The sequence below is a fragment of the Geotrypetes seraphini genome, chromosome 2 (assembly GCF_902459505.1).
Source record: "Geotrypetes seraphini chromosome 2, aGeoSer1.1, whole genome shotgun sequence".
Taxonomy (NCBI): domain Eukaryota; kingdom Metazoa; phylum Chordata; class Amphibia; order Gymnophiona; family Dermophiidae; genus Geotrypetes; species Geotrypetes seraphini.
Window position 1 is genome coordinate 396,970,381 of NC_047085.1, and position 24,844 is coordinate 396,995,224.

The 24,844-nt window shown below is 44.2% G+C and overlaps 1 protein-coding gene across 3 annotated transcripts in view; it reads left to right on the plus strand.

The window, feature by feature from the left end:
* The window catches only part of CDCA7L (cell division cycle associated 7 like), a 152,751-nt gene that overhangs the window by 34,583 nt on the left and 93,324 nt on the right, over positions 1–24,844 (plus strand). For 2 of the 3 annotated variants that reach the window (XM_033930897.1, XM_033930898.1), the window contains exon 1: positions 13,231–13,388. The exons of the other annotated variant lie outside the window; for it this stretch is intronic. In XM_033930897.1, the coding sequence (XP_033786788.1) occupies positions 13,278–13,388 (111 nt within the window). In that variant the 5' untranslated portion in view covers positions 13,231–13,277. Of the gene's footprint in view, positions 1–13,230; positions 13,389–24,844 lie in introns of those variants that run through there. 3 annotated transcript variants of the gene reach the window in all.

A 24,844-nucleotide genomic window follows, 5' to 3' on the forward strand; every position in this document is an offset into this window, starting at 1 on the left:
ATGTAATGTAAAGGTTTAGCAGAAAGCCAGTGAGAAGCAGGTTGCAATAGCCTAGGCGAGAGGTGATAAGGGTATTAGAAGTACGCTTAGAAAGGAGGAGTCTGATTTTAGCGACATTGTAGAGAAAGAATTGGCAGTCTGTTGAATAGATGAAGAGAAGGAGAGAGATGAGTCAGATTACCCCGAGGTTGTGAACCAACGAGATAGGGAGGATGAGGGCATTGCTCACAGAAATAGGGAAGAGGAGAGAGTGTTAGGTGGAAAGATAAGGAGCTCAGAAGCTCGGAAGACCCATTTCGGAATTTTGAGTTTACGCCCAGCAGCGTCTACTGTGAACTATCAAGACTCAAAGTGAACAAAGTCATGGGACCAGACAATCTATACCCCAGGGTGCTTAGAGAGTTGAGTGATGTCCTGGCGGAACCGTTATCCGCGCTCTTCAATCTTTCCCTAAGTACAGGAACAGTCCCGTTGGACTGGAAAATAGCTAATGTCATTCCACTCCATAAAAAGGGATGCAGGACGGAGGCTGCGAATTACAGACCGGTGAGTCTCACATCAATAGTGAGTAAACTTATGGAAACACTAATTAAACATAATTAGATACGATCCTGACCGAGGAGAATCTACATGATCCCCATCAACATGGATTTACAAAGGGAAGGTTCTGCCAATCCAACCTATTTCTGACCTCAGGTCTGTAATTATTATCCCTGAATCTTACAGCAAATCCAATCTAATCAGCTTCTTTGACTGGGTAACAAGAAAGCTGGATATGGGGGAGTCCCTTGACGTCGTGTACTTGGACTTCAGTAAAGCTTTAGATAGCGTCCCACACCACAGGTTATTGAGCAAGATGAGTTCAATGGGATTAGGTGAAACATTAACTGCATGGGTCAAAGACTGGCTAAGCGGTAGACTTCAGAGGGTTGTGGTTAACGGTACCCTCTCCGAAACGTTGGAGGTGATCAGTGGAGTGCCGCAGGGCTCGGTCTTGGGCCCGATCCTATTTAACATTTTTGTAAGAGACCTGACTCAGGGGCTTCAAGGTAAAATAACATTATTCGCCGATTACGCCAAACTTTGCAATATAGTAAGCAAAAGCATATTGCCCAACAGTATGACGCGGGACCTACTCTTACTGGAACATTGGTCCTTGACTTGGCAACTAAGCTTCAATGCCAAAAAGTGTAAGGTCATGCACCTTGGCAGCAGAAATCCGTGCAGAACTTACACCCTAAATGGTGAGACCTTAGCTAGGACTGCAGCAGAACGAGACTTAGGAGTGATCATTAGTGAAGACATGAAAACTGCCAATCAAGTGGAGAAAGCTTCATCCAAGGCTAGACAAATGATGGGTTGTATCTGTAGAAGTTTTGTCAGCTGGAAGCCCGAAGTCATAATGCCGTTGTACAGATCCATGGTGAGACCTCATCTGGAATATTGTGTACAATTCTGGAGGCCACATTACCAAAAAGATGTGCTGAGAGCTGAATCGGTTCAGCGAATGGCCACCAGGATGGTCTCAGGACTCAAGGATCTCCCGTATGAGGAAAGGCTGAGTAAATGCAGCTATACTCACTCGAGGAACGTAGAGAGAGGGGAGACATGATTGAGACATTCAAATATATCACAGGCTGTATCGAGGTGGAAGATGATATCTTTTATCGTAAAGGACCCACGGCCACAAGAGGGCATCCGCTGAAAATCAGGGGCGGGAAATTTCATGGCGACACCAGGAAGTATTTCTTCACCAAAAGGGTGGTTGATCATTGGAATGATCTTCCACTGCAGGTAATTGAGGCCAGCAGCGTGCCAAATTTTAAGAAAAAATGGGACAGGCATGTGGGATCTCTTAGAGGAAGAAGTTAGGGGGGTGGGTCATTAGAGTGGGCAGACTTGATGGGCCGTGGCCCTTTTCTGCCGTCATTTTCTATGTTTCTATGACCATGTTTTATTTTAGGTGGCAGTGAGACATCCAGGCAGCAATGTCAGACAAGTAAGGATTGAGGGCCTGATTCTCTAAAAGTGCGTCCCGATTTTAGGCAGCTGTAGGCGTCCTACAGCTGTCTAATCAGCCAATCGGGATGCACGTTTTTTAAAAAAAATGCTCCCCAGGCAGGCCGCCTATATTGAAGGCGAGGCCCGCAAGACACCTAGGCCCTGATTCTGAATAGGACGCCCGGGAGAGGCGTCCTATTCAGAATCGGCCTAAACTAAACCCCGATTCTGTAACCGGCGTCCATGTTACAGACGCGGGTTAGAGAAACGGGTTAGATTAGACACGGCCCGCTACACTTATCGCGGCAAGGGATCTCTCTGCCGCTATAAGTATAGCGGGCCGCGGCCCCCTGACCAGGAGGGTGCCCAAACCCTCTGCCCGAAGACGCACCCCCCCACTACCGACCGCCCCCCCGACATTACCGATCTCCCCCCTCCCCCCGACAATATCGATAGCTGGCAGGAGGGTGCCCAATCCCTCCTGCCCGAAGACACCCCCCCCGACACTACCGACCGCCCCCCCCCGACATTACCGATCCCCCCCCCGACAATATCGATAGCTGGCAGGAGGGTGCCCAATCCCTCCTGCCCGAAGACGCAACCCCCCCGGCGCTAACCCCCCCCAAACCTCCACTCCACCAAACCTGTTCTTAGAAGGGTCTTGCACGTCTTGAGCCGGCAGGCAAGCCTCGTCGAAATGAAGCGGGCCCGCCCCTTCCCGGCCCATTCCGCCGAAGCCTAAGGCCTGATTGGCCCAGGCTCTAGAAGCCTGGACCAATCAGGCCTTAGGCATAGCGGGTCCGCCCATCCCCACTAAGTCTAAGGTCTGATTGGCCAATCTTTTTGATGGCAAAAAGAAGAGGTTCCATGACAGAGCCCTGAGGTACACCAACCGATAGCAGGATGGCAGTGGAGGAGGATCCACCAAAGCATACGCTAAAGGTGTGATAGGAAAGATAGAAAGAAAACCATGAGATAACAGAGCCCTGAAAACCAAGCAAAGAAAGCATATCAATGAATAGGTGGTGATTTACCATGTCATAAGTTGCGGATAGATCAAGAATGATGTGGATGGAGTAGAACAGGGATTCTTAACCTAGGATCCATGGAAGGGTTTCAGAGGGCCACGAGGGTCAGATAAAAATTAACAGTTATATTCACTATACAGCCTGGCACTGTTGATTTTTTTTTCTTGCAGATAACAAGAAAGTAGATGTAGATGTAGTAGTAGTAGCCTGCCAGGACAGATAGGGAAAAATTTGTGAGTACCTGAATGTACACCACTGTTATAAGTGGTATATAAATACTAAAATATATAAAAAAAATAAATAAATAGTAGTAGTAGTAATGGTAGTAGAAAATGTAGTAATAGTGGATCTGTTTTGCACAAGAGAATTGTATTTCATAATTATAATGAATGGCCATTACTTTTTGCATAAAAAAGGGGTGTTTCTTTTAGATTGTTTACTGTAAAGTTTAATAATACTTTGTGTATGTCATATATGTATGAGACAATCAAATCTTGATAAATAAAGTATGTTATATTCATTGCATGCAAAGTTGTCTTTTTGTGAATATTTCTGGGGAAAGGGGTCCATAGCTTTCATCAGATTCTTAAAGGGGTCCGTAACTTTAAAAAGGTTACGAATCACAGGAGTAGAGGCCTTTGGATTTGGCCAGGAGCAGGTCATTGGAGACTTTTGTAAGGGCAGTTTCTGTAGAATGAAGAGGGCAAATGTTTGATTGAAGCAGATCAAGAATAGCTTGAGATGAGATGAAAGAAAGTCAAGACAATGGCGGTGGATAGCATTTTCAAGCAACTTGAATAAGACGGGGAGGAGGGAAACAGGATGATAGTTGGAAGAGCAGGTAGGGTGCAGTGAGGGTTGTTTTAATAGTGTAACAATGGCGTGTTTGAAGGTGTAGAGCACAGTTGCAGTGGAGAGTGATAGGTTGAAGATATTGCAGATAGAGAGGATGACAATAGGAGATAGAGTGGTAAGTAGATAGGTGGAGATGGGATCAGAGGAGCAGGTGGTGAGTTTGGAGGAGGAAAGAAAATGTGTAGTTTCCTCCTCAGTAATTTCAGGAAAGGAAGTTAAGGTAGCAAGGGGTGGGGGTGGGGGTGGGAGGGTTGTTAGAGCAGGCTAGGGAAGGTGGCTCGGTTGAGAACTCAAGGTTAGGGTTACCAGATTTTACATATGTAAAATCCGAACCCTCTAGACCAGGGATCTCAAAGTCCCTCCTTGAGGGCTGTAATCCAGTTGGGTTTCAGGATTTCCCCAATGAATATGCATGAAATCTATGTGCCTGCACTGCTTTCAATGCATATTCATTGGGGAAATCCTGAAAACCTGACTGGATTGCGGCCCTCAAGGAGGGACTTTGAGATCCCTGCTCTAGACCCACCCCCAGGCCCATCCAGTTCCACCCATCCCTGCCCTGTTACGCCCACACCATGCCTCAGCCCCGCCCCTAGCCATACCCCCTCAACCTGCTCGTCTCAGTCGGGAGGGCACCCGCGCATGTGCAGAGATGCCCTTCCTGACGTGATTTGCTTTTCAAAACCCGGAAAAGCCGCCCAGACATGCCCTCTAAAAAGAGGACATGTCTGGGTAAATCCGGACGTCTATAACCCTACTCAAGGTTAATTTTGTGAACTTTGTTGTAGAAGTACACAGCCATAGTCTGGGGGGAGAGTGACGGAGTTGTTGGGACCTTGAGTAAGGAGTTCATTGTAGCAAAGAGGTGGAGAGGGATGGAGCTAAGAGAGTCAGTCAGGTTTTCTGTTTCTTTGAATTTTGTTTGTCCAGTGAGGAAATTAATATTATAAATACCTATTGCTTTTTATTCAACCAACACCTGAAACTATTATTGACATTTTTAGACCATTAATTGCATTGCTGCCCAAGCAGCCTCAGTCTCGCCAAGTGAGCCCCTAGTATCATGGTCTTAGGATTTGCTCACGACTATAAACAGCTTATCAATTAGGTAGTCTTTTCCAAGCTGAACATATGCCAAGTAAGAATGTTTGTGTTTTTTCATTGCAATGAATTACAAAGCACAACTTCAGCAGGTTAGATTAGCTGTAAGGAATGCAGGGAACAGAATGTTGTCTTGATGATGGCTGAACATTTGCCTCCTTTCTGTCTTATCTATTCAGTGCTGATTGAACAGGTTTCAAATAGGTTGGCATGTTTTCTTTTGTGTGATCAAACGGTAGGCTTGCCAAATTCATATGCTTTGCTTTCTGTTGTCTTCGACTGGTGTGTGCTTGCTTAGGCTCACTAATTGTGTGGCACTCGAGTCCAAAGTAGCAGGCCAGAACACGTCGGGAGACAGGAGAGAGGCACATCCACAAAATAAATGTTAGAAAATGGAGTACTATTGACGCTGGCAAAACTTTTGGTCAAGTAGGAAAGTTTTGCAATCTTTGGCTAATTTATTAATAACTAAAAGGATGTGGCCAAATGCAAGATATGGAGCTTTTAAAAAAGGCTAGATCATCTGGGTTCCATATCAAGGAAACAGTTTCCTGTTGCTTAAATGAGCCATTCTTCCTTTATATACAGTATATGCATTTTTTTTCCTTTCAGTCTTGTCATATAAAACCTCAAAGCCATTTTCTTTTTTCTTATACTAGAAAAACGACACTCATGAGCACTATAAAAACTGGGCTTAGTAGATGGGCTCTGCTGTACAAATAGGATGCAACATTCAGTCAATAATGAGATTGTGCCATCTTTCAGTGTTATCTGTGGTAACAGAAATGTATTTCACCTGGCAAGTTCTCATTCTTCTGCCATTAAAAAAAAAAAAGATCTCTTTTGTGTCTTTGACTAAAAGATGGCACACATGCACATAAGTGTTCAGTGTTAGAAAATTTTACACCTGACACTTTTAAAGGCTATGAGAGGATAAGCACAGCTAGCAATAGAAACACAACCAATCATTAACAGGTCTTGCAATGCCCCTTTATCTGATAAATTTAAGATTTATTTATACAGGGCCTAAATAGAGGATCAAAATACAGCTATAAGACTAATTTTCACATTGAAGAAAAGTGATAGGATTACACCTTATCTACAGGAGCTTCACTGGTTACCAGTTGAAGCTAGGACCTATTATAAGGATAACTATGGCAATTTGTAACCTGTAAACCAGTGTCTCTCAAACTTTCTCGAGCCAGGGCACACTAAAGGTAGTGACCACGGCTTGAGGCACCCAGAAGTGCGCGGATGTCGCCGTGATGACATCACGCATAAGCGTAACATCATCACATCTACGTCCGCGCATGTGCAGAGGCTCTCCAGATGGGCTCTGAGATGCCAGCAGGGGTGCCAGCAGGGAAGAGGTCTGGAGAGAAGGAGAGGCACTGGCGCCAGCTGATTGCCTACAGCAGTGTTTCTCAACTACTTCAAGTTAAGTGCCCCCCCTAGGTCTAACAAATATCAACTGAGTACCCCCAGCCACAGACCTCCCTAGGCCTACCCAAGCTCTGCCCCAGATCCCATCCCCTTTACTATTTGTAATGCAATTTTTTCCATTCATTTTTCATATACACACAATATACACAGCAGATATAAATTCTCTAAACTGACACATTTCAATCACTATATTGAAAATAAAACCATTTAACCTATCGGCGATCCTCTGTAGGCTGCTGTAATTAGCTTTAAAGGTGAGATTGAAAGGCCATGGGAGGCGCCTCTCTTCCTCCTCAGTGTGCCACGGCACACTTGGAATCTCAGGAGGCACACTAGTGTGCCCCGGCACACAATTTGAGATATACTGCTGTAAACTGTATATTAGACCCTTACCTCCTCTTCTACAAAGCTGCTCTAGTGGCTGCCGCACGGCAACAGCCCCAAAGCCCATTATATCTCTATGGGCTTTGGGGCCGTTACAATGCGGCTTTGTAGAAGAGGGGGTTAGTATATGTCGAGTTAGGATAAAAACTTGTATCGTATAACTTGTACTGTAATTATGGCAAATCATATCCTGTTAATTGTATATTATCTATGTTTAACCTGTAACCTGTTTTGAGCTCTTTGGGGATAACGGGCTCGCTGGGCTAAAAAGTAAAAAAAGTTGTGGCTCAGATGGGTTTAGACGCATGCGCAGACCATCTACAGATGATCTGCACATGTGTTGGGTTCGCACACTAGTAATCCGTGCCGACAGGTGGGAGGCGTTCCTCTGATCGCCCCATCTGCATATTAGGCTTTGAGGAATCCATTGGACCTGCCTGGATTGGGCACGAGTCAGTCCCGATCAGGCAGGTTCATGAATCTAGCCCTTTAACAGGATGTAGATCAAACAGAAGCCCTTCACACCAAATTCATCTCTGGACTACAAGATCAAACAGAAGGCCTGCATGCCAAATTCATCTCTGGACTACTCCAATCAGCAAGAACAATAGAAGCTCATCACACCATTTTAAACCATTCAGACATAGATTCACACCACAATCAGCAAGGACAAATAACAACACTCTGTATTGGGACATGATTTGTAATTCAATCATGACATCACCTAGAAATAGAGGGAATTGAAAGACTGCTCCATGATTGGATGTGATGCCCTGTCAGCCTCAGGGATGGGACAACTGCTATGCATCATGGGTCCAGAGACCTAGGATTTAGAACAGGTTTCAACCCTATAAATATGAAGTGGAATTCTTTCTCAGGAGGGAAGACACTCTCTCCCTCTGGAACCAGCCTGGATCAAGCTACAACTCTTCTCCCTGGATCACCATGCTTCTTCACTAGGCCGTGTGGCCTCTGCTCCATTTTAAGGACTATTCACATTGTGAGTAACTTTTTGAATCCAGATAACTTAATCCTTCTGCTTTAGCAACATTTGTCTTGTGCAAACCTATTGTCTTGGCTCAAAAGGTCCCATCTGTAAAAGCTTTACCTGATTGATTAATGCTTTTAAATAAATTTTCAGTTTGCTTATAAATGTTCTGAGTCTTAGTTCTTGATATTTAATTACCGTATTTGCCGGCGTATAAGACGACTGGGCGTATAAGACGACCCCCCAACTTTTAGTTAAAATATAGAGTTTTGTTATATACTCGCCGTATAAGACTACCCCTTCTTCCGCACACCTTCTCTACCACCCCGGGTGCAGCACAGCCGGCCAGGTCCCCTTACTTTTGTGGCACTTCCCCGACCGACCGATAACAGCCCGGGTCCGACAAACCTCCCTGCCCTTAACCGCGAATCTAAATTACCTTCTTACAGCTGCTGTAAGAAGGTAATTTAGATTCGCGGCTACAGGGCAGGGAGGATTGTCGGACCCGGGCTGTTATCGGTCGGTCGGGGAAGTGCCACAAAAGTAAGGGAACCTGGCCGGCTGTGCTGCAACCGGGGCGGGGCGGGCCGCTCCTCTCCTTTGGTAGCCACTCGAACCGCGAGGCTACTCTCCTTCTCCTTATCTGCCCTGCCTGCAGCACAGAGCCGAACGGAAGTCTTCCCGACGTCAGCGCTGACGTCGGGAAGATTTCCGTTCGGCTCTGTGCTGCAAGCAGAGAAGGTAGGGAGAAGAAGAGCCGCGTACATCCAGAAGACTGAGCATCCAGCCCCGCAGGAGCCCCGCGACCCTCGGAGGCGTCTCCATGGGATCCCCGCGACCCTAGGGGGCGTCCCCACGGGATCCCCGCGACCCTAGGGGCGTCCCCGTGCAGCTCTCTAAACAGTACCCGGCGTATAAGACGACCCCCAACTTTGGGGAGGATTTTAAGGTACTGAAAAGTCGTCTTATACGCCGGCAAATACGGTAGCTAAGTTTTAATTAAGCAAGCTAACTTTCCCCAAATTAATAGTTCTTTATTATATATAGCTCTAAGCCAGAGAGGGATATATATTATTGGTGGAGTTCCCTTCATTTAATAATAATTTTAATAACACTACCACCTCACATCAGATCACTAGAAGGACTACTGAACTTCAGGAAGGCATTAAAAGCTCACCTCTTCCTCTAACCTTCTATGAAATAGCTCCAGTCAAAATACCACTATCTACGAAACAAGATCAAACATCACTGATACTACCATGCCCTACCAAACATTGCATACCATGTCATACCTAACACATATTATCATGCACTGTTACATATCTTGCTATCTCACGTACTGTTACACACTGTCATTGTTGATACTTCCACACAGACATTCAATGCTATACCATACCTAACATATATTATCATTCAGTTATTTAATGTTCTGCCAGACCATGTACTATGTTGCTGCCATGCTCCTATACATATTGTCTGCCATACCATGTACTGTCATACATCATAATGCACTGCCTTGCTCTGTTATGTGCTGCCTTACCACGCTTCATACTATCAGGCACTATAATGTACTGTCAAGCTCTATTAGTTACAGCAACGTCATACCAAACTCATAACATCACAACCCTATATGAGGTCTTGTCCTGTCATATCCTAATAAGCATTGCCATACTTTTGAGTACTATCATGTTCCCTTCTGTATTGTCCTATCATGTCATGATCTAAAATGTACTATCATGATCTACATCACAATACCCAGTTATGTTTTATTATGTATACCCTGTTAAACTTGTAACCCATTCTGAGCTCTTCTGGGAGGCGGGATATAAGTCCAAACAAATAAATATGAGTCAGAGGCATTGTTAGCATGAATGTTGAAATCACTAAGGATGTGAGGAGATGAATGTTCAAGAAAGAGGGAAAGCCAAGAGTCAAAGTCATTGAAGAATGAAGATAGAGAGAGACTTATCAGGAGGTCAGTAAATGACAGCTACGTGGAAGGGCAGAGGTGCAAAAAGATGGATAGAGTGAACTTCAAAGGAAGAGAAGTGGTGAGACTGAGGTGGAAGAAGGGGTTGAAATCTGCAAGAGAGAGCAGTAGCCCAAGGCCATTACCAGCTGGGCAAGGCGTATAGAACAGGTAGCCTCCATGACACAGGGCGGTAGAGTCATCTGGGCAGATCCAGGTCTGTCAGTGCAAGCAGATGAAGAGGTTGTGGACGTAGGCAAGCTTATTGGAGACAGAGCAGGAATTACACAGGGCACATGAGAAGAGGGGAGGAGGAGGGTGATAGAAATAAATTGATGACATTGCGGTGTGATTCACATGACTAGGGTGGCAGTTGGTTGGGAGGACCAGGGTTGAGGTTGATATTCCCAGCAGAGAGCAAAAGAAGCAAGAAGATACGGGTGAGAGAAGGGGAAGCAAGGGAGAACCTGCTGCATCACAGGCAAAATGCTTGCAGGGAGAATGGGGATGGCTGAATGAAAGGGAGAATGTATTGAAGTTTTAGGGCAGAGAAGAGGGTGGTAGACAAAAGGGAGGGTGAGGTAATGGGTTAAGAAAAGTGATTGATGTGGTGTTGAGGAGTTTATTGGTTTGGGGTGAAGGGAGAGGTTGGGGAGTCAATATCAGGAGGAAAAAGAGTTCAGAAGCTATTGTGGTGGAAGGAGAAGAGGTAAAATGGAAAGAAACAGGCTAGAGCTAATCTCAGATCATGAAGGTGAGAAGATGCACATGGAGGTAATTTACCACGAATGGGAGTCATACAGTGACGTCACTATCTGGAGATGTTTCTATTCTCTTACCTTTTCAGCATGTGTTTCGCTCGAATTTCAGTACAGAAACTCTTGATCTCTCTCCTCTCAAACAGTCCTTCTAAGGACTGCAATGGAAATTTGTTCCTTGCCATTTTTTAATCATTTGTTCCTTGCCATTTTTTAATCATTTTAACCTATCTTACAAAATACCAGACTATTTATTTTTTTGTTCCCCTCCCTTTTGTTTTGATCCTTCTCCCTCTCTTCTTCATTATACAAATGTATTTCTGCCCTTTTCCATTTTGTATCGGTATGTTAATATTTGTCTGTGCGTTTGATCGTCTGTAATAATAATTGTACTTTGTTTTTAACTTATGCCCTCTTTATTCTTTGTTTTTATTATGTAAAACTGCTTTGAATTTTGATAAGGCGTATATCAAATTTTTAAATAAACCTGAAACCTGATCCAACAATTATTTTCATGTAAGAAGCATGCTATCTTACTTCAGTTCGATCTGTCTACAGCTTTTGATGTAGTCAACCATAATATTCTGCATTACCTGCTTTCAGACTGATCAGACTGTTTGGAGTGGTTTGACAAATTTCTATCTTCCCATTCTTATTCAGTTAATAGGAAGGATCTAACTCATAATCGTGGAGAGCCCTTTGTAGTGTCCCCCAGGGCTCTCCATTGTCTCCAATCTTATTTAACATCTACAGGAGTACATTGAAATACTATGATTTGAATACTCAAGAAACTTTATTAACGTACACTGATGAAATCTTTATATTATTTGAGGTTGACCCAGATCTTGTTAATCTGACACCCAATATTAACCATTGTATTGCCAAACTTCGGTCCTGGGCAATGATGGTCCACATGAAATTAAACCTCGCCAAGAATAAGCTCTTATGGCTTGGCCCAAATTTAGATTCTCTGTAATCTTCTGCTGTAATCTTAGACTCAGGAGAATCTTTGAAAATTGAGTTTTCCTTACTAATATTGAATATTGTAATCGATTCATCACTTACATTTAAGGATCAATTAAATTCTCGTAAAAAAGTGTTTTTTCAGCCTTCACATTTTGAGAAGAGTGAAAGAGCTTTTTCATCAGCAACACTTCTCTGTTTTGGTTCAATCAATCATACTGTCAAGGCTTGATAATGTACCTGAGTCTTTCAAAGGTCAGTTTGCAGAGACTCCAGCTGATACAGAATACGGCTGTTAAGCTTATTTTTGGTAGTAAATTTGATCACGTAATTCCATTGCTCAAAGGATTACATTGGCTTCCAGCGTATCTTAGAATTCATTTCAAATGCATTTGAATTGCATTTAAGTTCCTAATTGGTATTTTCACTACTCTGGTTAGACTGGAATGTGCATAGATCCCATCTCGCCAGAAGTTCTCAAAAATTAAAACTTATATTTCCTTCTCTTAGGGATAAAAATAGATCTATCAGGAGACTCAGATACTCTTTCGTTTTCAAACTGACAGAGCTCTGGAATAATTTACCACTTGCATTAATAAGTTCAGGCCCCTTCGTTTTATTCCGGAAAGCCCTGAAAACTATCTTGTTTGCTAAGCATTTTGGAAACTAACCATTTTAATTTAGATTTCCTTCTTTTGTTTTCCTGTATTATGTTTTCATTACCGTTAACCGAATCGAGCTCCTTTTGGTTGATGACCCGATCTATAAAACTAAGTTTTAGTTTAGTTTAGGTTGGCACCTGTGGCAGTGGCGCCCAGCATCACTGAGCCATGCACCCTCCTCTTCCCCACTGCTTGAGCACCCCCACCCCCTGCATATCTCTTGAAATGTTCATCACACCAGCAGCATCTTCCAACTGCTGCTGCGACCAGGATGTGATATCAGAAGGGAGCCAAGAGTGGCGCAAGCAGAAGATGCAGAGTGTGGCGCAGTGGTTAAAGCTACAGCCTCAGCACCCTGAGGTTGTGGGTTCAAAATCATGCTGCTCCTTGTGACCCCCCCCCCCCCCCCGAACCGACAGGGAAAAATGGTTGAGTACCTGAATAAATTAATGTAAACTGCTCTGAGCTCACTTCGGAGAACAGTATAGAAAATTGAATAAATAAATAAGATACTGCTTGTGTCAGGAAACATTTCAAGAGGTATGCAGGGGGAGGGGCGAACTGAAGAGGTGCCGGTGCTCCCTGCAAAGATGGCACCCAGGGCGGTCTGTCCTCCACCCCTTACTACGCCACTGGAGTCATATCTTTACTCTTGGCCCCTGACATCTTGTGTCTGCCAGAGGTAGACATTGATCCTAAACCAACATTTCTCAATATATATATTTGTCAAAAAAACAACAACACGTTGTGTATATACATCACAAAGCTCATAACAGCAGCAAATTTTAATACGATAATAACAATCAAGCGATATAAAGCATTTCAATTTCCAGCCCTACTCGGCCACTTTAGTTGTACTGTAAATCCAACCCCGCCATTCACTTTTCCCGCGCGCCAAACTCTGGTTTACGCCAAGTCTCAAGAGCTAGGGGAAGCAGGAAAAGGGGAGGGGGTGTCATTAAACCTTTAACCTAATCACTGCATGTTTACTGTAGCCCGGGTGGCTTCTTAGTATAAGTCACGGGATAAATCTTTCCTAGACTCTGAACTCGTACTTCTTTGCAGGCATTTGGGCCGGCAGGGGTAGTGTAATTACCACAGGTCGGGCGTTATTCCCCTGTGTGAATGAGAGCGGCGGCGGCGACGTTCCAACGCCGTCTCGCCCCGCCTCTTGCTCATTCATTCCCTGAGCGCATGGCTGCAGTGAATATGGAGTTACCGCCGGGGACGGTGCAGGTGAGATTTGGGAGTTTGTTGTGTATTCCACAGCGCCAAGCTGTGTTTGTGAATCACTGCTCGTGCCATGCTTTCTGGTCAGGGCACGATCGGAAACAGCAGAGCACGTGTTTAGGTCTTGTGCACTAATATTCTTTGGCAAGGTGTTTTATTTTTCCTTTTCCATGAACGTGTAGATGTCTGGCCGTGCATAGTGTTCTAAGAACCTTCTATTCCAGTCGATATTGATTGCGTTGGCCTTGGCTCTTTGATAGTATGACCTGGCTCTGTGTGCGCAAGTTCTTGGGACTAGCTCTGCAGGGACAAGTTGAATAATTCTCACTGCACCGCCTTTCCGAGATTTGAACTCTGCATATTCTTCTGAACAAAACCTGGCAGATTTTCCATAGCCTGGGGGGATTGCGAGAGAATGTAAAGTTAAACTGTAGTTTGAGGTGGAGGAAATCCTGAGCAGAAAAATCAGGAGACTTTAAAAAAAAAAAAAAATTGTTGATCTTTAATTTCATTTCAAACTTCTTAACTTTTTTTTTTCCTTCAGATCTTAAGTTTTGTTTTAAATTAGAGTCTGTGTCGAGAAGTAGGCTGAGTAAGAGTTGAGGCCAGGAAAGTTCGTGATCTATAACATTTGTGATATCTTTCAAGCGATCAACAAAAAAGATCTTATTTTTTATGTACATGGCTTGTTTGTCCTATAGCTATCCTGGCTCTCACATTAAAAGTAGAGATTTGTGATATGAATAGAAAGCTGTAAATGAGTCTCTGGGACGTCATATTGACATGTAGCTTAATTCTTCTTTTAAAAAAAAAAATCTTATGTCACGTGCTTGGCATCTTCAAGGTACTGTATAAATCTGCTCTCTCCATTTCCCGCGCAGCAACTCTTTATAAAACCAAATGCATAGATAGGTTTTTTTACATAAGTAAAGACAAAACAAACTCTGGAGGAACTAGGGCATTTCCAGAACAGAGCATCCAGAGGGATGATTTGCTTATTTTAACATCCATATAACTTTCTTAAAAGTTGACTTCTTTCGAATTCCATAGAAGGGCTGGAGTAGGAGCCAGAAAGTTTAGATTTCTTAACCTGTATGGTGTTGTGGCTTGTTCTGGGATGGCTACCGTGCTTTTGGTACAGGCTTTCTTGTTCCGTTTTCTGTATGTTTAGCCTCTGCTGCAAAGTTAAGCTTTGGGCTAAAGTTGCAGCTTTAAAAATCAGAAGGATTTAGAAGTTAAAAACAAAAGGGGTGCTTCCATCTTAGGTTTTGACTGTGTATTCATCTCCTGTATAGATGGCTACATATCTTGGACAAGATTTTTGGCAGGGACCAGTGTGAATGTTGTGAACTAAATGGTATAAGCCAGGGTTTCTAAGCCAGTGGTGCAGGAAGAAGTCAAATGGGGGTGCAGAAAAGGGCATTGAAATTGAGTTAATATACTGGAACTTTCTAGACAGTGAAGGCAGTTGACACAGTGGTATAACCGTATACTACTGTAACTTTAGCAACATGTTGGTACTGTTAGAGCTAAAGTTAACTCTTATGTAGCTGTTTGTGGATGTATTGAAGAAGGGTTTTATTGAGCAGATGAAGGGGCGTGGAAACAAAAATGGTTTATAATTCCTGGTGTGTAAACTAAGGCTCTGCTTCCCACGTGGCTGTGGCTGAAAGTGCTTATGCTTTGCAAATAGTGTCTGCTGTTTGCAAACTATATGCATTATTAGAACTTTATTTTAATACAATTGGCCTGTGAACGGGAAGGAGCTATGACTAGGCTAATTGGAAAAAATACATTTTTTACATCCCTTCATTTAGATATGTTGTATACGACTTCATTCGTTCTTCAGTCTTTTCAGTTACTAGCCCTTCATTATGGAACTCTACCTCTCCAACTTAGGTTAGAAACTTACTACTAAACTAGTATTAATTATTTCTATAGTGCTAACAGACGCACGCAACACTGCACAAAGTCCCAAAGAAGAAGAAAACAGTCCTTGCTCAAGAAGTGGTAGGTTACTTCCACACTATATGCAGGTTTTTAATGACTTTCGAAGTTGAAATCCTCTCTTTATTCGCAAGACGCAACAAAGGTATGGCAGCATCCAAAGCGTTCATGCTAGAGGATTCAAACAGGCCATTGCTTCCTCTTGTTGGATGGCAGGGAAACGATTGCCGGACGACCTTCATGCCCATTAAATCGGAGCGATGGTTTTCACTTAAGGGGTTTTGTCGTGCGCCTACTTGGTCTGCCAAGAATACCTTCTCTAACCATTACCGGTCAGTTGGGATATCACATCCGGAGGCTACTTTTGGTGCTTAGGTTATTGTGCAGCTGGTATTTGATTCCCACTCTTATTGAGGATTGCTTTTCTACATCCCACTAGTCTCTGGATTCATCTGCTGCTGTTGCTAAGGAAGAAAAAATTTTTTTCAGTAAAGTTCGGTCGCTGTGCTCTTCTATTTTATTTCTCCTTTTTCCATAATAAAAAAAAAAAAAAAGACATTTTTTTGTTTCTTTTCTTTCTTGTCTGGCCGGTGAGCCTTGGGCCTAGGCCCAATTGCTCCTTCCGTTCGACACGGACTTTATTTTTTCTATGTCCCGGCCTCTCACCGGGTTTAAACGTTGTCGTCAGTGCAATCGTGTGATTTCGGTCACTGATCCCCACTGCCGCTGTCTATAGTGCCTGGGTCCAACCCATTCCCCGGAAGATTGTCATTGTTGTTTCACTCTCACTCCACGGGCTTTTCGACACAGGTGCGCCCAGTTTTTTCAACTTTTCGGAGACATGGAGCAACCTTCGGATTCGACTTCGACCTCGGCGGCTGCCCCGGTCTCGAAGGCTTCGACTACAACAACATCGACGACCACGGTCTCGAAGGCTTCGACCCAAGTTCCGGCTGGAGCTTCGGTCTCGAAGGCCTCGACCGTGCCTGCTTCGGTTCCCTCGAAGACGGTGCCATCGGTGAAATCTTCCATGGGGGGTAAGTCTCCGGGTTCTCTTTCAGGTACCATACCCAAGAAGCCACCAGAGTCCTCTGCACGCCCATTTTCCAAGCGTACCTCCAAGATAAGGGAATACTTACCTTCGAGGTCGCCCTCTTCGGAGCGTACTGCTGCACCTACGAGATCAGAACCTTCTGTCTCGGTGCCGATGCTAGAGGACATGCTAAAATCTATACTGACCACTCAGATTTCCTCTTTAGTGGCTCAATTGGTCCCATCCTCGACCTTGCCTCGGATGGATCAGCCTGTCACCCAACCGGAGCTTCCAGTATCTCGAGGCCGATCCTGGACACCGAAGAGAATACCTTCATCTGATTCTTCTCCGGAATCACCTCCTCCGAAGCACCGGTCGAAGCATTCGAGACATATTGCTTCCAAGCTTCGGAGGGAGTCATCTGCTTTGGATACCGAGACTTCTCTGCCTCATTCTTCAAAATCGAAGCACGAATCCCGACACCATCGAGCATCGACTCGAAGTCCTTCTCGACCAAAGACTCCACCGTCGAAACCAGCTCGTCGAGACATTTCACCTCAGACCTCGACTCATTCGGTACCACGTACACCTGGTACTTCTCCATCCAGGAGTCTTAAGAGAAAACATTCTCTTACTCCACCACATAGTACAGCTTCTTCTGTAACTCTACGTCTGGAGTCAGAACCACTCTCACCATATTTTAGAGAGGCTTCTCCTTCCTACTCAGCACTTCCTAAATTTCTCAGTGTGTCTCCTGAGGAAGCATCTGATTCCAAATCCATTTCATTTGCAAAATTTATCTTTGATATGGGACAAGCTCTCAAACTGGATCTCCATTCAGATTCTAAATATACTCCTGAATATTTAGCAGATATGGAGCATCCTCATCCACCTAAAGAGTCACTACGTTTGCCAATGACTCCTGTTCTCAAACAAACCTTTGTTCGTAACATGGAAACTCCTTATTCCATCACTGCCATTCCATCTAAATTGGAATCACGTTATCGAACTGTTCCATGTAAGGGTTATGAAAAAGCTCAACTTTCTCATCAATCCTTGGTAGTAGAATCATCTTTAAAGAAAGCTCATCCTTCCAAAATCTACGCTTCAGTTCCTCCAGGCAGAGAAGGTCGTACTATGGATAAGTTTGGTCGTCATTTATACCAGAACTCCATGATGGCAAATAGCGTTCTTAATTATAGCAACATTTTTACATCTTACTTCAACCACTTTCTGAAGATATTACCATCTTTTTACCTGGATATCTCCACAACTCGTCTTTCGGAATTCAAACTCATCCTCAAGACTCTTTCTCAATTACGACTCTTCATGTTACAAGCCTCATATGACGCATTTGAACTCTCGTCTCGAGTATCTGCCTTTGCTGTAGCCATGCGTCGTTTAGCATGGTTACGCATTGTTGACATGGATCCCAATCTTCAAGATCGATTGGCGAATCTACCTTGTCAGGGGAACGAATTGTTCGATGACTCTATTGAAGCAGCTACCAAGCGTCTCTCAGAACATGAACGCTCTTTTGCTTCCCTCATTCGACCTAAACCTAAACCTACACCAACTAGAGGTTTTAAACAGACTCCACGTCGTTATCCTCAGAAAACGACTCCTGCTTTTTCCAGGCCTCCTCCTCGTCGTCCTCCTTAACAACAGCGCCAGCAAAAGTCTCAGACTCCTGCTGCCACCAAACCAGCTCAGTCTTTTTGACAGTCTCAGCCTGAGCATTCCAATTTCTCTGTTTCCAAATTCTCCCCTCCCCATAGGGGGTCGTCTTTCCACATTTTATCACCAGTGGGAGCTCATTACATCAGATCTCTGGGTGCTTACCATCCTACGAGAGGGATACTCTCTTCGGTTGCTTCATGTGCCTCCAGATCGCCATCCAAGAGAGTGTCCTTCCAATCAGTCGCACCTTCCCCTTCTTCTTCAAGAAGCTCGGGCTCTGCTTCACCTGCGAGCTGTGGAGGAAGTTCCTCTTCCCCAAAGGAACTTGGGATTCTACTCCTGTTATTTTCTAGTTCCCAGAAAGACGGGGGATTTTTGACCGATCCTGATCTCAGAGCTCTCAACAAATATCTAGTCAAAGAGAAATTTCGAATGCTCACTCTGCCAACTTTATATTCCTTAATGGATCACGGGGATTGGATGTGTTCCCTCGATCTCAAAGAAGCGTATACTCATATCCCTATTCATCCAGCATTTCGCAAGTACCTCAGATTTCAAGTAGGAAGCCTTCATCTGCAGTACCGAGTTCTCCCCTTCGGGTTGGCTTCTTCTCTCAGAGTTTTTACAAAATGTCTGGTGGTGGTGGCTGCAGCTCTTCGCAACCAGGGTCTCCAAGTATTTCCATACCTTGACGACTGGCTCATCAAAGCTCCCTCTTTTTCAGGGGTTATTGCAGTGACCCAACAGACTATTCTTTTTCTTCAAAGTTTGGGATTTCACATAAACTTTCCCAAATCTCAGTTGACTCCCTCTCAGTCTCTCCAGTTCATAGGAGCAACTCTGGACACTATCAATCTGAGAGCCTACCTTCCACAACCACGTCAGGCCGTACTTCTTCAGATTTCTCAACAAGTTTTCCACCTTCCATCCGTTCCAGCACGAAAGATGATGGTTCTGCTCGGTCACATGGCTTCTACAGTTCATGTGATTCCTTTTGCCAGACTTCACCTTCGTATTCCTCAATGGACACTGGCATCCCAATGGCAGCAAACTGTGGATCCACCATCTCAACTGATTTCCATAACTCCTTCATTGCGGAAGTCTCTCTGTTGGTGGATGCTCTCTTTGAATCTTTCAAGAGGCTTTCTGTTCCACCCTCTTCCTCATCAGAAAGTCCTCAATACCGACTCGTCAATGTACGCATGGGGAGCTCATGTGGACGGTCTCCGCACTCAGGGTCTATGGACTCCAGCAGACCGTCGGTGTCGTATCAATCTGTTGGAACTCAGAGCGATATTCTATGCTCTCAAAGCTTTTCAACATCTCCTTCACGACATGGTGCTTCTTGTACGTACAGACAACCAGGTAGCCATGTATTATGTCAACAAACAAGGAGGGACGGGATCTCATTCCCTATGTCAAGAAGCTCTGAAATTGTGGCATTGGGCAATTCTTCACAACCTCTACCTTAGAGCTGTTTACATTCAGGGTCAACACAATTATTTGGCGGACAAATTGAGTCGTCTTCTACAGCCTCACGAATGGACGCTCAATTCTCCTACTCTTCGCCAAATCTTTGCTCGTTGGGGAACTCCGCAGATAGATCTGTTTGCATCACCCCTCAACTTCAAACTGCCTCAAATTTGCTCCCGCATTTACGCTCCTCAACGTCTCGAAGCGGATGCGTTTCTACTGGATTGGAGGAATCAGTTCCTTTATGCCTTTCCTCCGTTTCCTCTGATTCTAAAGACTCTAGTCAAACTGAAGTCAGAACATGCCAACATGATTCTGATAGCTCCTCGGTGGCCCAGGCAACCTTGGTTCTCCCTTCTACTTCAACTCAGCATCAGGGAGCCTCTCCTTCTGCCAATATTTCCTTCTCTACTCACGCAGAGTCAAGGATCCTTGCTTCATCCCAATCTACAGTCTCTACACTTAACAGCTTGGTACCTTTCTGCATAACAGACTTTTCTCAATTTTCTCAGTCTGTTCAAGATATATTACTTGCTTCCAGAAAGCCATCAACTAGACAATGTTATGGCCAGAAGTGGACTAGATTTTCTACTTGGTGTTCTACACGTCACTTGCAACCTATATCGTCCTCCTTAACATCAGTTCTGGACTACTTGCTTCATTTGTCACATTCTGGACTTCAAACTACATCTATTCGAGTCCATCTTTGTGCTATCGCTGCTTTTCATCAGCCTCTGGATGGAAAATCTCTTTCTGCACATCCTATAGTTTCTCGCTTTATGAAAGGACTTCTAAATCTCCATCCACCGCTTAAACCACCTCCAGTGATTTGGGATCTCAATGTTGTTTTAGCTCAACTTATGAAACCTCCTTTTAAACCGCTTGACAAAGCTCACCTCAAGTATCTTACTTGGAAAGCTGTGTTCCTGATCGCCCTCACATCTGCTCGACGAGTCAGTGAATTACAAGCGTTGGTAGCAGATCCACCTTTCACAGTTTTTCATCATGACAAGGTGGTCCTCCGTACTCATCCTAAATTCTTACCTAAAGTTGTTTCAAAATTTCATATCAATCAGTCTATTGTTCTACCTGCCTTTTTTCCAAAGCCTCATTCTCATCCTGGAGAAGCAGCCCTTCATACCTTGGACTGTAAACGTGCCTTGGCTTTCTACCTCCAACGCACTCAACTTCACAGAACATCTCCTCAACTTTTCATCTCCTTTGATCCAAACAGGTTGGAGCGTCCTATATCAAAGCGCACCATCTCCAACTGGATGGCTGCTTGCATTTCTTTCTGCTATACTCAGGCTGGTCTTCCTCTGCAAGGTCGAGTGACGGGCCACAAAGTTAGAGCGATGGCGGCAGCATTTGTAGCCTTCCTCCGATCAACTCCTATTGAGGAAATCTGCAAAGCTGCCACTTGGTCCTCGGTTCATACTTTCACCTCTCATTATTGTCTGGATACCTTATCCAGGAGGGATGGCCACTTTGGCCAATCTGTTTTGCAAAATCTTTTTTCGTAAATTGCCAACTTCCCTCCATCCCTTTTTACTTAGCTTGGAGGTCACCCATGTGTGGGAATATGCTGCCTGCTTGTCCTGGGATAAAGCACAGTTACTTACCGTAACAGTTGTTATCCAGGGACAGCAGGCAGATATTCCCACAACCCTCCCACCTCCCCTGGTTGGCTTCTTGGCTAGGTATCTGAACTGAGGATCCTCTCAGGAGATGTGCCCCCTAGTTCGGGCGGGAAGGCACGCGCGCATGTGCGGTACAGTACTCGAAAGATCGAGATCTTCAAGCAAATTTGCTTTCGAGGCTGTCCGCTGTGGGGCTCTGTCGGTGACGTCACCCATGTGTGGGAATATCTGCCTGCTGTCCCTGGATAACAACTGTTACGGTAAGTAACTGTGCTGTCTGCTCAGACGCTCTTCGTATGGGAGATCTCTAAGTCCCAAGACCATCCTAGTGGCCATTCTCTGGATCGACTCCATTCTCTTCACATCCTTTTGATAGTGTGGCCTCCAAAACTGGACACAGTACTCCAGGTGCGGTCTCACCATGGATCTGTATAACGGCAGTATGACTTCATATTGGTCTGGTTGTCTTCTGATCAGGCTTTCCTTCTTTCTTCATGCTAACCATCCATCTTCCATCTCTGTCCTCCCCTTCTGTTTCCCTTTCCTCCCCTGAGGTATGGCATCTTTCCTTTTTTTCATCTCCATCCTCCCGTAGCTGCAGCAATGGACCCCACCATCCATAGATCCACCATCTCTCCTTTTCTCAACTACCCTTCAAGTTTCAAATTTATTTAAAATTTCTTATACCGCCCAATCAACCTTCTAGGCGGTGTACAAAATCATAAAAACATAGAACATACTTCAGCGAAAAATACAAGTTTATGCTGACAATGCGTAACCTAACAATAGCTCTCAAGACTTTTAAAAAAGACAAACAAGAACAAAAAGCAAGAACTACAATAGTCGCAGGGGCAGGACCGTAGCAGAGAGAACGTGCCGCTGAGGACAACGGGCAGCCTCAGGGATCGCTATAGCACTAGCAATCCTACAGGCTGCCGTATTAGCCTAAAGGTAAAAGTGGGAAAGCTGGGGGAGAACTTTCTGACTGACCCTCCCCCCTCAAGCAGGAGTGGCAGCAGACGGCCAGCAAGAGGCAGCGCTGCAGCTCCTACATAAGAACATAAGAACATAAGAAGCGCCATCTCCGGATCAGACCTTCGGTCCATCAAGTCCGGCGATCCGCACACGCGGAGGCCCTGCTAGGTATACACCTGGCTTATTTTATAGCCAACCATATCTTTATATGCCTCTCTCAAGAAGATATGCATCTAGTTTGCTTTTGAAGCCTAGGACTGTCGATTCCGCAATAATCTCCCCTGGGAGAGTATTCCAGATGTCAACCACTCTCTGTGTGAAGCAGAACTTCCTGATATTAGTCCTGAACTTGCCCCCCCTTAGCTTCATTTCATGTCCTCTTGTCCGTGTCAAATTGGACAATGTAAATAGTTTTTTCTGCTCTAATTTGTCGATTCCTTTCAGTATTTTGAAGGTTTCGATCATATCCCCACGCAGTCTCCTTTTCTCAAGGGAGAACAATCCCAGTGTTTTAAGTCGATCCTCATATTCCAGTTTCTCCATACCCTTCACTAGTTTAGTTGCTCGTCTCTGCACCCTCTCCAGCAGTTTTATATCCTTCTTTAAGTAGGGAGACCAATGTTGGACGCAGTATTCCAAGTGGGGTCTGACCATTGCCCTATAAAGCGGCATTATAACTTTCTCCGATCTACTCGAGATTCCTTTCTTTATCATGCCCAACATTCTATTTGCCTTATTTGCCGCTGCCGCGCATTGTGCCAACGGCTTCAGGGTCCTATCTATCAGTACACCCAGATCCCTTTCTTGTTCACTTTTTCCCAGAGTTGCACCTGACATTCTGTACTCGTATTCCTTATTTTTACTGCCTAAATGCATTACCTTGCATTTCTCCACGTTGAACTTCATCTGCCATTTCTCCGCCCATTTTTCTAACCGACACAAGTCGCTCTGGAGTTCCTCACTGTCCTCCTGCGATCTGATTGCCCGGCAGAGTTTTGTGTCGTCTGCAAACTTGATGATCTCACTGGATGTTCCGTTTTCCAGGTCATTGATATAAATATTAAAAAGGATTGGCCCAAGTACCGAGCCTTGGGGTACACCACTAGTCACTTTCTCCCAGTCGGAGAACTTCCCATTTATGCCCACTCTCTGCTTCCTGTTTTCCAGCCATTTGCCTATCCATCTTTGTATATCTCCCTCTATGCCATGGCTTTGTAGTTTCCTAAGAAGTCTTTTGTGTGGAACTTTGTCAAATGCTTTCTGGAAGTCCAAGTATATTATGTCCACCGGCTTTCCACTATCAATTTGCTCGTTCACGGTCTCAAAGAATTGGAGTAAATTCGTCAAACACGATTTCCCTTTCCTGAATCCATGTTGACTGGGTTTCATCAAGTCATGTGTGTCCAAGTGCTGAACTATGCTATCCTTGATCAGTGATTCAATCATCTTGCCGGGGACAGATGTAAGACTCACAGGTCTATAGTTGCCCGGTTCTCCTCTCGATCCTTTTTTGAAAATTGGCGTGACGTTCGCTTTCCTCCAGTCGTCTGGTATCTGACCAGTTCTGATTGACAGGTTTGCAAGTTTTTGCAGTAACTCTCCGATTTCGACCTTCAATTCCTTCAAGACTCTCGGGTGAATTTCATCCGGTCCAGGGGATTTGTCACTTTTAAGTTTGTCGATCTGGTAGTATATCTGATCTAAGTTCACTTCAACTGTGGTGAGGCTGTCCTCTATTTCTCCTGTAAACAGTTTCTCCACTTCAGGTATTGTTGAGGTGTCCTCCTTCGTAAAGACAGACGCAAAGAAGGAATTTAGTTTGTCTGCTTTAGGAAGGCACGGGGAAGGGTCGGTCATTGAATCGGGAGGCTGATTTTTTTTTTATTTTTTTTTATTTTTTTTTTTTAATTTAATCAGCTCGAATCGGTGAATCTATTTGAATTGTGAATCGGGCAGCACTACTCACTAGTCTCTGGATTCATCTGCTGCGTCTAAAGGAAAGAAAATTAACAGGTAATAACATCATTTTTCCATGTACCTCCAGGAAAGGTGAAGGGTTCCATATTCCCCTGCTGCACAAAAATGGCTATGGCAATTTTTTTAAATTGAATCGTATGTTTATGATGAACTACCCGAAATTCAGGATGGTTCAAAAAAAGGTAGAGGAACAAGAGACATTTTTGCCAATGTTAGGATATTGGAGAAGAGCAAAGAACATCAAAACCCCTATATTTTTGCTTCATCTAATACAGCAAATCTTTTGACTATGTGGATCATGATAAACTATGGAGAATTCTAGCACAAATGGGAATAACTAAACACATAACTCAGTTGATAAAGAGCCTCTATGAAACTCAAGAAGCTACAGTGAGAACAGAATATGGCAACACTGATGGGTTCCAATAAAATGTGGTGTCAGGCAAGGATGCATCTTGTCACCTTACCTGTTCAACCTTTATGGTGAGCCATCATCAGAAAAGCAAATTTGGAAGATGAGTGTTGGTTTCAAAAGTTGGTGGCTGAAATATACAATGCTCATCATCATCATCATCAGCAGCAGCAGCAGCAAAGAAGACATGCTGTATCTGCTTAGAAAAGTCAAAGCTGAAAGTCATAACATGGAATTAGAACTGAACATAAACAAGATGAAGATCATGAACAGAAAATGATGATTTTGATATTGAATGCCATAGAAGTTGTAAAGGATTCCAAAC